Source organism: Balaenoptera ricei, chromosome 5, assembly GCF_028023285.1.
Source record: "Balaenoptera ricei isolate mBalRic1 chromosome 5, mBalRic1.hap2, whole genome shotgun sequence".
Lineage (NCBI taxonomy): Eukaryota > Metazoa > Chordata > Mammalia > Artiodactyla > Balaenopteridae > Balaenoptera > Balaenoptera ricei.
Window position 1 is genome coordinate 121,287,982 of NC_082643.1, and position 13,504 is coordinate 121,301,485.

General features: G+C 37.1%; 2 protein-coding genes across 4 annotated transcripts in view; one reads left to right on the forward strand and one right to left on the reverse strand.

Moving 5' to 3' along the window:
- The window catches only part of USP53 (ubiquitin specific peptidase 53), a 73,776-nt gene extending 64,972 nt beyond the window's left edge, over positions 1 to 8,804 (forward strand). For all 3 annotated transcript variants that reach the window (XM_059923512.1, XM_059923511.1, XM_059923510.1), the window contains 2 exons: positions 4,457 to 4,553; positions 5,839 to 8,804. In XM_059923512.1, coding sequence (XP_059779495.1) covers positions 4,457 to 4,553; positions 5,839 to 6,829 — 1,088 coding nt within the window. In that variant the 3' untranslated portion in view covers positions 6,830 to 8,804. The remainder of the gene's footprint in view (positions 1 to 4,456; positions 4,554 to 5,838) is intronic.
- A 1,320-nt stretch (positions 8,805 to 10,124) lies between these two features.
- Positions 10,125 to 13,273, reverse strand: C5H4orf3 (chromosome 5 C4orf3 homolog). Its single transcript, XM_059923522.1, has 2 exons — positions 12,982 to 13,273; positions 10,125 to 11,493 (listed from the first exon to the last, which is right to left on the reverse strand). Coding segments are annotated over exons 1-2 (207 nt in total). The 5' UTR covers positions 13,188 to 13,273; the 3' UTR covers positions 10,125 to 11,492.
- Between the last annotated feature and the right edge of the window lie 231 nt (positions 13,274 to 13,504).

A 13,504-nucleotide genomic window follows, 5' to 3' on the forward strand; every position in this document is an offset into this window, starting at 1 on the left:
TAGGTGCGTGGGTTTATCCCTGGGCTTTCTATCTTGTTCCATTGATCTATGTTTCTGTTTTTGTTCCAGTACCATATTGTCTTGATTACTGTAGCCTTTTAGTATAGTCTGAAGTCAGGGAGTCTGATTCCTCCAGCTCCGTTTTTTTCCCTCAAGACTGCTTTGGCTATTCGGGGTCTTTTGTGTCTCCATACAAATTTTAAGATTTTTTGTTCTAGTTCCGTAAAAAATGCCATTGGTAATTTGATAGGGATTGCATTGACTCTGTAGATTGCTTTGGGTAGTGTAGTCATTTTCACAATATTGATTCTTCCAGTCCAAGAACATGGTATATCTCTCCATCTGTTGGTATCATCTTTAATTTCTTTCATCAGTGTCTTATAGTTTTCTGCATACAGGTCTTTTGTCTCCCTAGGTAGGTTTATTCCTAGGTATTTTATTCTTTTTTTTGCAATGGTAAATGGGAGTGTTTCCTTAATTTCTCTTTCAGATTTTTCATCATTACTGTATAGGAATGCAAGAGATTTCCTTGGATTAATTTTGTATCCTGCAACTTTACCAAATTCATTGATTAGCTCTAGTAGTTTTCTGGTGGCATCTTTAGGATTCTCTATGTATAGTATCATGTCATCTGCAAACAGTGACAGTTTTACTTCTTCTTTTCCAATTTGTATTCCTTTTATTTCTTTTTCTTCTCTGATTGCTGTGGCTAGGACTTCCCAAACTGTGTTGAATAATAGTGGTGAGAGTGGACATCCTTGTCTTGTTCCTGATCTTAGAGAAAATGCTTTCAGTTTTTCACCATTGAGAATGATGTTTGCTGTGGGTTTGTCATATATGGCCTTTATTATGTTGAGGTAGGTTCCCTCTATGCCCACTTTCTGGAGAGTTTTTATCATAAATGGGTGTTGAATTTTGTCAAAAGCTTTTTCTGCATCTATTGAGATGATCATATGGTTTTTATTCTTCAGTTTGTTAATGTGGTGTATCACATTAATTTATTTGCATATATTGAAGAATCCTTGCATCCCTGGGATAAATCCCACTTGATCATGGTGTATGATCCTTTTAATGTGTTGTTGGATTCTGTTTGCTAGTATTTTGTTGAGGATTTTTGCATCTATATTCATCAGTGATATTGGTCTGTAATTTTCTTTTTTTGTAGTGTCTTTGTCTGGTTTTGGTATCAGGGTGATAGTGGCCTCGTAGAATGAGTTTGGGAGTGTTCCTTCCTCTGCAATTTTTTGGAAGAGTTTGAGTATGGGTGTTAACTCTTCTCTAAATGTTTGATAGAATTCACCTGTGAAGCCATCTGGTCCTGGACTTTTGTTTCTTGGAAGATTTTTGATTACAGTTTCAATTTCATTACTTGTGATTGGTCTGTTCATATTTTCTATTTTTTCCTGGTGCAGTCTTGGAAGGTTATACCTTTCTAAGAATTTGTCCATTTCTTCCAGGTTGTCCATTTTGTTGGCATAGAGTTGCTTGTAGTAGTCTTTTAGGATGCTGTGTATTTCTACAGTGTCTTTTGTAGCTTCTCCTTTTTCATTTTTAACTTTATTGATTTGAGTCCTCTCCCTCTTTTTTCTTGATGAGTCTTGCTAATGGTGTATCAATTTTGTTTTTCTTCTCAAAGAACCAGCTTTTATTTTTATTGATCTTTGCTATTGTTTTCTTTGTTTCTATTTCATTTATTTCTGCTCTGATCTTTATGATTCCTTCTGCTAACTTTGGGTTTTGTTTGTTCTTTTGCTCTAGTTCCTTTAGGTGTAAGGTTAGGTTGTTTATTTGAGATTTTTCTTGTTTCTTGAGGTAGGCTTGCATAGCTATAAACTTCCCTCTTAGAACTGCTTTTGCTGCATCCCATAGGTTTTGGATTGTCGTTTTCGTTGTCATTTGTCTCTAGGTATTTTTGATTTCCTCTTTGATTTCTTCAGTGATCTCTTGGTTATTTAGTAACGTATTGTTTAGCCTCCATGTGTATGTTTTTTTTACATTTTTTCCCCCTGTAATTCATTTCTAATCTCATAGCGTTGTGGTCAGAAAAGATGCTTGATATGATTTCAATTTTCTTAAATTTACTGAAGCTTGATTTGTGACCCAAGACGTGATCTATCCTGGAGAATGTTCCGTGCGCACTTGAGAAGAAAGTGTAATCTGCTGTTTTTGGATGGAATGTCCTATAAATATTAATTAAATCTATCTGGTCTGTTGTGTCATTTAAAGCTTCTGTTTCCTTATTTATTTTCATTTTGGATGATCTGTCCATTGGTGTAAGTGAGGTGTTAACGTCCCCCACTATGACTGTGTTACTGTCAATTTCCTGTTTTATAGCTGTTAGCATTTGCCTTATGTATTGAGGTGCTCCTATGTTGGGTGCATATATATTTATAATTGTTATATCTTCTTCTTGGATTGATCCCTTGATCATTATGTAGTGTTCTTCCTTGTCTCTTGTAACATTCTTTATTTTAAAGTCTATTTTATCTGATATGAGTATTGCTGCTCCAGCTTTCTTTTGATTTCCATTTGCATGGAATATCTTTTTCCATCCCCTCACCTTCAGTCTGTATGTGTCCCTAGGTCTGAAGTGGGTCTCTTGTAGACTGCATATATATAGGTCTTGTTTTTGTATCCATTCAGCAAGCCTGTGTCTTTTGGTTGGAGCATTTAATCCATTCACGTTTAAGATAATTATTGATATATATGTTCTTGTGACCATTTTCTTAATTGTTTTGGGTTTGTTTTCGTAGGTCCTTTTCTTCTCTTGTGTTTCCCACTTAGAGAAGTTCCTTTAGCATTTGTTGTAGAGCTGGTTTGGTGGTGCTGAATTCTCTTAGCTTTTGCTTGTCTGTAAAGCTTTTGATTTCTCCATTGAATCTGAATGAGATCCTTGCCGGGTAGAGTAATCTTGGTTGTAGATTCTTCCCTTTCATCACTTTAAGTATATCATGCCACTCCCTTCTGGCTTGTAGAATTTCTGCTGAGAAATCAGCTGTTAACCTTATGGGAGTTCCCTTGTATGTTATTTGTCGTTTTTCCCTTGCTGCATTCAATAGTTTTTCTTTGTCTTTAATTTTTGCCAGTTTGATTACTGTGTGTCTCGGCGTGTTTCTCCTTAGGTTTATCCTGTATGGGACTCTCTGCGCTTCCTGGACTTGGGTGGCTATTTCCTTTCCCATGTTAGGGAAGTTTTTGACTATAATCTCTTCAAATATTTTCTCGGGTCCTTTCTCTCTCTCTTCTCCTTCTGGGACCCCTATAATGCGAATGTTATTGCATTTAATGTTGTCTCAGAGACCTCTTAGGCTGTCTTCATTTCTTTTCATTCTTTTTTCTTTATTCTGTTCTGTAGCAGTGAATGCCACCATTCTGTCTTCCAGGTCCCTTATCCGGATACATTTCTTTATATATCTTTTTTTTTTTTTTTTTGGCTGTGTCATGCCGCACACGGGATCTTAGTTCCCAAACCAGGGATCAAACCCATGCCCCCTGAAGTGGGAGTGTGGAATCTTAACCACTGGACTGCCAGGCAAATCCCATTTCTCTCTGTATATATATTTTTAAAGAACACATTTTAAAATATCACCACAGATATTATCGGAAGTCTTTATAATTATTGGAAAACTACAAAACTCATGATGGTAAATACAAGTTTTCCAAAACTCTTACTTTCATCTAAAAGGTTAAATGTTATCACTGGCAATAAATACTGCCAGTTGTTTTATTCGAAGTGGCAGGTTCACTTCTTTTATTTTCAAGAAAATTTCTGCCAAATACCCAAGTCTGAATAACTGAAGTTCGTTCATTGTCTTTTCAAGTAAAAAGGTGTTCAATTGTAAAGATTAAATGAAATAATTATTATCAGCTTCTTACAACTTGAGTAAGCAGTCAATAAATGGAAGCTAGTTAGTGGTGGGATAACATTTTATGTTATCATAATACCCTCCCACCCATTTTAATTCAGTTGATGTTCCTAATATTTGTGAGGTTGGTAAAATAGATATCAGCATCTCATTACGTAAAGGCAGAAACCTAGACTGTAAGGTGGTATAAGTTTGTAAAGTTGGTTTTAGGAATATAAAGTTACCAGCCAATAAGCTGTGAATCCAAACTTCAACTCAAGCCATCTGTCTCCAAATGTAGGATTTTCCCACCATTTTATCAGTAAAGAGTAAACGGAAGCACAGCTCCACACGACCCATCTAGAGTAACACTTTTCAGGGATTGCTGACATTTTCAAGAGACAATAAATTGAGGAAAGAGCCATTGATTTTGTATGAAGGGTTCAGGAAAGAGGTATTATTTGAGCTGAGGCTTGAAGAATTAGTTTTCATCTGTTAATTTGGAAGAGAATTACCTGATTATAGAAAATCTTTTGTAAATTATGGAGAAGTATAGAGGGAGTAAATTCTAAAAGATCACGTAAATAATTTTTTCTCATTCCCTTCTTCAGGCTTTAGAAAAGAACTCAAGAACCTGGAAGTAGCCTATAAATCTTATGAGTCCCACCCAGAATCACATCTACAAATAAAGAATCCTTTGATAAAAAGGTAATCCTAGCTATTTGTAGTACTAAAATGTTTTAAATTAAATGCATGTATTATAGGAACTCTTTATCAGAAAGGCATACTACCTATCACTACTCTGAAAGCAATGGGTCTAGAGCAGGGGTCCCCAAGCCACGGGCTGCAGACTGATACTGGAACCGGGCCGCACAGCAGGAGGTGAGTGGCGGCCGAGTGAGCAAAGATTCATCTGCCTCTCGCCATTGCTCGCATTACCGCATGAACCACACCCACCCCTCCCGAGTCAGTGCAAAAATTGTCTTCCACGAAACTGGTCCCTGGTGCCAAAAAAGGTTGGGGACTGCTGGTCTAGAGTATTATGATGCATGTTTTATTGGGGATCATTAAAAGGATGTAAACCTTAATGATAGGGGGCCTACAAAGTACCTTGTACAATATATGATTGTTTGTTTTAATCCTCACAGCATTCTTTTGAGATGTATGGTATTTTACAAAAGAGAAAATTTGGGGCTTAGATTAAGTAATTTGGCCAAAGCAACGGAGTGGAGATTTGAATATAGCTCTTATCTACTTAGCAGAGCCTCAGCTCTTTTCATCTTTGTGTTCTAATTGAATTTTATGCAATTCACATGAGAAAAATAATCATATGAAGATAAATAATTTGCAATGTGATATCATTTTTCATCACCTTAGAAGTTAACTATTACTTAAATAAAGGTAGTCTTTGATTAACTAAATTATTTTTAATTAGTATACTATCCTTATAGCATTATATATCAAAATTAAAGTACCTCTATTGCTATAAACTTTGGGTGGGAAGTGTTTTAGAATATTGAATTGTTTGCTAGTAACATTTTTCTTAAGTCTGTGCTACATTTTATCACAATAAATGTATTTTCAGTGTTTTTAAGTTGAATTTTTTTTTTTTTTGGGCTGCACCGTGTGGCTTGTGGCATCTTAGTTGCCTGACCAGGGATTGAACCTGGGCCTGAGCAGTGAAAGCGCCGAGTCCTAACCACTGGACTGCCAGGGAATTCTCTGAAATTTGCTTTTTTAATTATACTTCTAGTTATAAATCTGATCTTGGTAATGACAGATGTTTCTGATAAACATTTATGTATTCTGGCATAAAGATTTTGGATTCAGAGAGTGTAAATTGTTAATGGTTGCAAATATCTTTCCATTTCTGCTATGTTACACAAATAACATAAGTGTTGTGTTGGGAAGTTAAACTACAGGACAGATGTTTGTTTTCCCTCCAATTTTGCATATTTGTGTATGGCATTTTAGCTTTGTTTTTGTTTTTCAGGTCACATATACATGAAACCAATGGAAACTTATTCCCTTCATCCAGTCCACAAATACTCAAGGACCATACAACAAGAGAGCATACCCACCAGTCAGATGAACAGAAACTTGAAAAATCAAGTGAATGCAAATTTTCTGACTGGCTTAATATAGAAAATTCTGAGAGAACAGGTTTGCTTTTTCACGTTGATGATAATTCTGCTTCTGGAAAGAGAGTGAACAGTAACGGAACAGTCTCACCATCTTCATTGTGGTCTTCACACATGAGAACTGTGGGGTTAAAGCCAGGAACTGCTCCCCTCATCCAGCAGCAGAATATGATGGAACAGTGTTACTCTGAGAACTCTCTATCCAGGGAACATCTCATTCAGTCACCCTGCAGATCTGATGGTTGTCAGATGCCAGAACTTGTTTGCCAGAATACCCCACCCCCTCTGCCACCAAAGAAATATGCTATAACCAGTGTGCCACCGTCAGGGAAAAATGATGCTCCACCTGCTGTCAAACCAGCAGAGATGTTTAAAGCTAATTCTTCTAGTCTTCCAAAGCACAGTTTAAGTACAGCTTCAGAACCAGGTTTAGAAGTGAGTACATATATGAATGATGAAAGACTTAAGGAAACATTTCAAGCAAAAGAGTACGTCGGCAACACATCAAACACCCCGTCCAGCTCTTCAGCTAATGATTTTCAGGCAGATTCGGGTACAGCTGTTGGTGCTTCTTGCCAGCCAGAAATAGACTCTAGTTCTACCTGTCCCAGTGAGACAGTTTCATTAACTACCTATTTTTCAGTTGATAATTGCATGACTGATACATATAGATTGAAATACCATCAGAGGCCCAAGCTCTGTTTTCCAGAGAGCAGTGGCTTTTGTAATGATAATTCACTTTCTCAGAATGAAAGAGGGCTAGGGCCTGTGTTACATAGTAGTCTTGGTTCAAACTGCCCTTCCAAGCAAAGGTATAAACCTGGTATACATTGTAATAGATAAATGATGAAACTGACAGGCTTTTACTTCTGAGGCCATTAACTAGGAATCAACTGACTGAACCTAGGGCTATATGAAATTAAAACCATGGCAATTTTTAAGTCATTAATCACGTTAACTTTCTATACAGATATTTTATTTTGTGAAGATCTACTTATTGGATATTTTGGAATTCCCTCTGAATAGTCTTGGCATGCCTCAAAAAATAGAAAATCCGGGGGTATGCAGAAAGTCATTTTTCATATGCTGCAGTTGAGTAAAAATGTAATTTGTCCCTTTATTTTCTGACTGGTAGACCCATAGGTATTAAACTAACCAGTACTCATATGTAGATTGGTAAACTGTGCTAACTGAAAGATAGATGATATGTAGCTTGTGTAGTCAAAGCAATATTTGCTTTGTGAGGAAGCACTTTCTAATGGGGAGCCAAAAGAGGACTTCACCCATTTGCTTTTGACTTCTGTGATAGTCTACTACATATGATCCCTTTAAGTGTCTTAAAATATATCGACCCATGAAATTGATAGCATTTGGGGGAAAAAAGCCTTAATGATAAAGCAATTTTTTAATTAAATTCTCAAGGTCAGAAGAGAAGACACTTAATTTTGCTCCTAGAATTTTTATCTTCAGAATATCCATTGTTGTATGCATTCATAAACATTACTTCAGTCATGTAAGCTAAAAATAGTTAAAATACTTCATTTAGTATATTTATTTATCTTGTTACATTTTTTCTTACTTTATATGAAATGTGAAAGGTTTTTACTTTGGTTTGGTTTACTTTGGGCTGCTAATAACCAGTGTTAGGAATTAACCTATAGTCCTCTTTTTAAGACTATCACTGTGACTGCCTAAATTTTCCCTGCTATAATACTACCTGTTTGTAGGTTGTCAGCCCATTTTAGTGATTTTCATATTCTTGAATTTGAAAATCTTTCTGGGTTTCCAGATTAAATTTTTGCCTTTCATATAAATTTTTAATGAAATGTATTAATTTGAGCATCCCTCCCTTTTTTCTAAACAAATAATTTAAGTTTTACCCCACCTACTTTCATGGAGAAGTCTTTCTTTAAAAAAGAAAAAAAAAAAAAGGATTTTCCATTATTATGATGACCTTACAAGTGAAAATAAGTACTTTAATTGCCTTATTTCATAGTTGTCATTTAATTTTGTACTAAGCTGGTAAACTAATTGTAGTTTAGAATAGTTTTATATTGTCCACACTAGAGAATTGAGAATTTAGATGAATTTTATATATAAAACATAATAATTCCATAAACTAATTAGTAAATGTAATATCTTGACCAATCCCGTAAATTGTTAAAAAGATTCCAAAATGTAAGTGAATCTTATTTTCTAGGTAAGTAGAAAATAATTGCTTGTAGAAGTCTAAGCTCACTGAGTTATCAAATCTTGGCCAAATTTTGTCTTCCACCTAGAGAAGTTTTTAATAGCCTTTTCTAGCTATAACAGTAGGTGATTATTACTTTATATTCTCTTAATTTAGAAATACTTGAATATGAACTAAATAAAATTTTATCTTTTAAGAAAGCTTTTTTTTTAACATAGCTTTTAGTATGGGGGGGTTGTAAATATTGTAAAATTTGTAAAATTGTATTTGAAATGTCACTGTAATTACTGCTTTTATAACATTGTAAAACACTAGAAAAATGAGCTTCAGGTATTTTTAATAGCTTTCAAAAACTTTGTGTAGTTTTTATGTCCAGTTGAAAATGTATTATTTGAAACATTTAAACTGATTTCTGATACTTACAAACAATCTCATAGATTTGTATGGGATTCAACTCACAATTGAGTTGCAAATGTCAAATAGAAACGTCCAGTTTGGGCTCTTTCTAAAGTACTGTCCAGTTGAAACCTCCTGAATCATGTTATAGTACTAACAGACTAGAAACTGACCATTTGTTTTTGTTGATTCAACACTCCAAATATAGATTGCATATGTATTTACTAATCATTCACATGTGAATTTTTTATTTCTAGGGTGTCTATTTTTATAGATATTTTCTTCTGGTTATAAGCTGCTTGTAACTTTTTAAATAATGCAGCCAACAATTGTAATGTTCAAAATACTTCAGAGTATTTTTGTGTGAAGTCAGTTTCTTCTGATTCAAAATTTTGGGGGGGGGATAAACTGATTTTTAATTTAATATGGTTGGACTTTTCTTTGCATTCATAAACTGTGGCTTCCTTTAACCCCTGTGAATTATGTATTTTATGGGAAATGTAAGTCAATTTAAAGTTCAGGGGTGAACTTGGAATATCATTGATCAAAAAATTTATCACAGGAGACTCGTAAGAGTTCAACTCCAGCAAGGCCTAAAGGAGCGTTCCCACAGGAGTTGGCAAACTTTCTTTAAAGAGCCAGATAATAAATAATTTAGGCGTTGTGGACCATAGGATCTCTGTAACTACTCAACTCTGCCACTGTAGTGTGAATAACGTAACATTTACATAACAGTATGCAAATGAATGGGCATGTCTGTGTTCCAGTAAAACTTTATAAGCATTGAAACTTGGATTTCACATCATGAAATAGTCTTGATTTTTTTCAATCATTTTAAGATGTTAAAAATCATTCTTGGCTCACAGGCCTTTAAAGAGAGGCAAGTGGGGCAGATTTGGCCCATTAGTGTAGTCTGATGACCCTTTTCCTAGAGCATAATAACCTCTACATTAAATGCCCTTACTAAATATCCTGTAGTCTCTGAATGTATTCCCATGCCATTTAGGGACTAGGTATATGGAGCACTTCACATCCTAAAATTTTCAGGTTAACAGAACTCTAAAGACTTCCTCACAATTGCTCATTGGCCAGTTGATTTCAAATGGTTATTAAAACAATCATTTCACTTATATGAAATTATGAAATTTACAAAGGAATTTATCAGACTAAAATCACATTGATGTAAATACTTTTGATGTCTCTATTTTTATTACAGCAAGTTTGCCAATTCTTCTTGGTGTCCCATTTACCCAGTTAAAAGCCTTCAAGTATACTATATTACCCTGAGATGGCACAGTTCAGTGGTAGGCAATTTCATCTGTAGGAAAGATTCAAACCTCATACTGCCACCATTTTGGAGACCATTTACAGTCATGTCACAACACTAAGATCTTCCTTCTTAGTAGTATCTTCCCTGTACTAGAAATCTTCAGAATATTCAATAGTTGTGGTAGAAGGCTGATTCTAGGCTCAGAAAGGTAGTATGGATTATAAATCTGTGTGTGTGACCTAACACACAGGTAATTTGTTAAAACGAAAGATCAGACCCAATTTACCTGTATAATCAACATTTATTGGACAAAATTATTAGCAAGTAGCACAAAAACAATTCATACAATCTGTTTGGTACCCTCAATGAAATCCCAGTGCTGTTTCTCTAGATGCTTCAACCTTGCCTAAAAAGTTCTCCTCAGGCAGGTTTGTTAGGTTCTCTGAAGGCATAACTGTTAAACTTATAGTCAGCATTAGGCTAAAAGCCTCCAAAACCAATCCCAGATTTCACACGAACCCTAAATGCCATTCTAAAGAATAGAGGATGTAGAGTTTACCAGATCTATGCCCTGTTTCTAAGGGACGGGAAAAATATTTAGGCAATTCCAATATATAAAATGTCACCAATTTCAAGGACAAGAGCCCATTTCTAACATCTGTTATATAATAGGAATAGCTTCTGAAGGGCTTATAGTAGCTGCTTTGGGAATGTGACCTTTTTGATTAAATACTAGCTGATCACTCCTGGGAAATAAATTCTTGTTAACATATTTAGATAAAAAAGAATGTAAGCTCCATAAAGGCAAGGATTTTTGTCTGTTTTGTTCAGTGCTGTACCTGGCCCACAGTAAGTGCTCAAACATTTGCTCAATGAGTAAATATGGTGACTTTGCTGGAGTATTAAAGTAAATTACAGACATTATAATAAACATGTTTTGGCCACAAGCATTCTTAATGCAACCACAATAAAAATTAGGTTTGAAACACACAGTCCTACTTTACAGAGTTCAAGAGCTTAAAAGTGAGAGGAGGCATCCAGGTAAGAGGACATGCACTCTAGCCTTCCATTACTGGATATTATATACTTTCTCTAAGATTGTACCAACCTAGCAACCACAACAGAGGTCCACTTAATCTAAAAATTAAACTGGCACTTACAGCAAATACATTGTGGGCCTGCATTTTCTGTATAGCTTTTAACTCCTTTTTTCAAAATCCTTCCCTTGCTTTTGGATAATTTATTTCTAAATATTTCACCTTATTATTTCACCATATTATTTGCATCATACTAAACCTTGGCCAACCCTTAAAATGTTAAAGGAAAAACATTAATATATTTCCTAATGGGTATATGTATAAATACTTTTTATGTTCAGCCCCTGTAAAGCCACCAGATAATCTGTAAAAAGTTTTAAAACATGAATCAGAGCTGAGTTTTAAGAACTTAGCTAGGAATGGCTGAGATCATTACCCATTTAATATAGTCCCCCCAAAGAATAACAGAATGTGTAAAATGAAATGAAGGTCCCTTAGAGTTTGAAATTCTTCTGGTGCACAATCCTGTCTTCTTCATTCAAGAAGTTTGTAGTCATTTTCAGGATCCACTCCAGGAGCCAAAATTCTTAATTTAGGTATCAGGCAAACCATTCTGTAAAAACCAAATAATTGTCAACAATGTTTCCTTTTTCTTTCCCTTTAAATACTTTATGCCAACTTCTGAAAACTTTGATTGTCTTAGTCATTTGCCTATTCCCAAATGATTTTCATATTGATAAGAGCAAAAAAAGGCCTGACTATTCTTTATAAGTCTTCCATTTTCTATCCAGAGCTGAAAATTCAGATCATTTAAAACAAACAAAACACTACATTTGAAGTATCACTCTACCAGATATCAGGAGGAGTGGGTGGAAAGATTCTCCTTTACAAATGACTTGACAGAGGATTTTATAGAAACATCCATCTTCCTTTTGTCCCACTGAACCCTCGGCCACACCATTCAAGAAATCCAAGGAATCAGAGACAATGGGGCCTCACGGACAGTGAGTTTATGCCCAAATTTTTGCCAAAATTGGGGGCTGGGGGTGAGAAAAGAAGACATAATTACCGCAAATTCAATAAGCATGATGACTGAGAGAAATTAACTTACAGTGAGTAAACGATTAGCTCCAAAGTCCAAAGGAGCTGTTTAATGACTAAATGAGCTGCACCGCTTTTCCTCCTTCAGCTGACTGCTCCTCTCCTGAACTTGTCCCTTGTTATCATCTCAGTCCTGTGTCCTCCTTCTTGTTCTGCTCCCCCAACCCCCTTCTCTAAGTTCCCTTTCTTTATCCTCTGCCAAAACTGTCTTCTCAGAGGGGGTGGCAATGAAAATGGAGAGCATGGATTTTCCAAATGGAATCTAGAGTTTTGTGACTTATCAGTTGGTGGTGTGGAGTGGGCGGGTGTGTATACGAAGCAAAGCGGGAAGTCAAAAAATGAGACCCAGGCTTCCGGGAGGAGAAGTGAGTGAATAAAGTTAACATTTACTGAAATGGGAACACTGAAAAATAAGGTCATTTGAGTAAGAAGTCAAGAGTCCAGTTCTGGACCTATCTGAGATAACCGTGCACGGCCTGCTCACGGTCAAACCGTTGTATAGTAACAGTAGCTTTAGCTGAGCGCTGACTGCTGCCAGGCAATATGCAAATAAATCGCTTTTAGATAAGTTAGCGATTGATCTAGAACACCACGCCACAACACCACACCCCTATGACCTAGTTACTATTGGTCCCAAATGGTAAATGTGAATATAAAGCTCCAAAAAGCCAAATAACGTCTCCAGTTTCTTCGTGGTAGGGCAGGGACTCAAACCCAGCCGGTTTCCTCCCAACACAGAACAAAAAAATTATGAAGTCAAGTTTCCTCTACACCTCAACCGAACACCCTCAACTGAGGTGCCAAGGAAGGACATTTTCACTCTGGTCTTCGTTCCACTCCCGCGCCTACCCGATCCTGCCACTCGCCAGCTGGATGATGGTGGACAGGCCGTAACTTTCCGTAATGCAATGTCCTCGCCTCTCCCGCACCCACCTCCCCAAACTGGGGTAGATGGTCTCTAAGCCCCTTACCACTTGAACGCTGCGTTAAGAGTACTCACCAGGGCAAAAAATACACGAAGAAAAACAACACCACGTCTAAGAGGACGAAGAGCCAGAGATCCAACCAGTAGGAATGTTTTGGTAACCGGTCTGCCCCGGACTGAGGCCGCACTTCGTGGTTCTGCTGCGGCCTCTCGGCTTCACCCAAGCCTCGCCGCTCCCGGGGACCATCCCGACCATCTTCGGCCGCCGAGCCCACCTCCATCTTACAGCAGTCGCCGCGCCACAATCTGAGTAGCCAGAAATCCTCAGCTTCCGCTCTTCCGCACTCACCTCCCCGGAAAAGTGGACGAAGTCCAACCCACCCTCCCTCCCACGCATGCGCTGTTCCCCGCCCCGGAAATGGGCCCTGTACCCACCCCGGAAATGGGCCCTGTACCCGCCCCTTCCAGCGCGCAGGCGCTGCCCGTCGGTTCGCTTCCTCAGTGACTGAGGACAGACAGCGACGTCTCCACCTGGAGGCGGGGGAAGTTGCCCGCCCGCCCGCTCCGCCCTGCAGCGTCCAGGTGGGAAGCCGGTTAT

Bases quoted from the DNA above. Each gene is read 5' to 3' on its own strand.
- C5H4orf3 (XM_059923522.1), bottom strand. From the start codon at position 13,187: ATGGAGGTGGGCTCGGCGGCCGAAGATGGTCGGGATGGTCCCCGGGAG.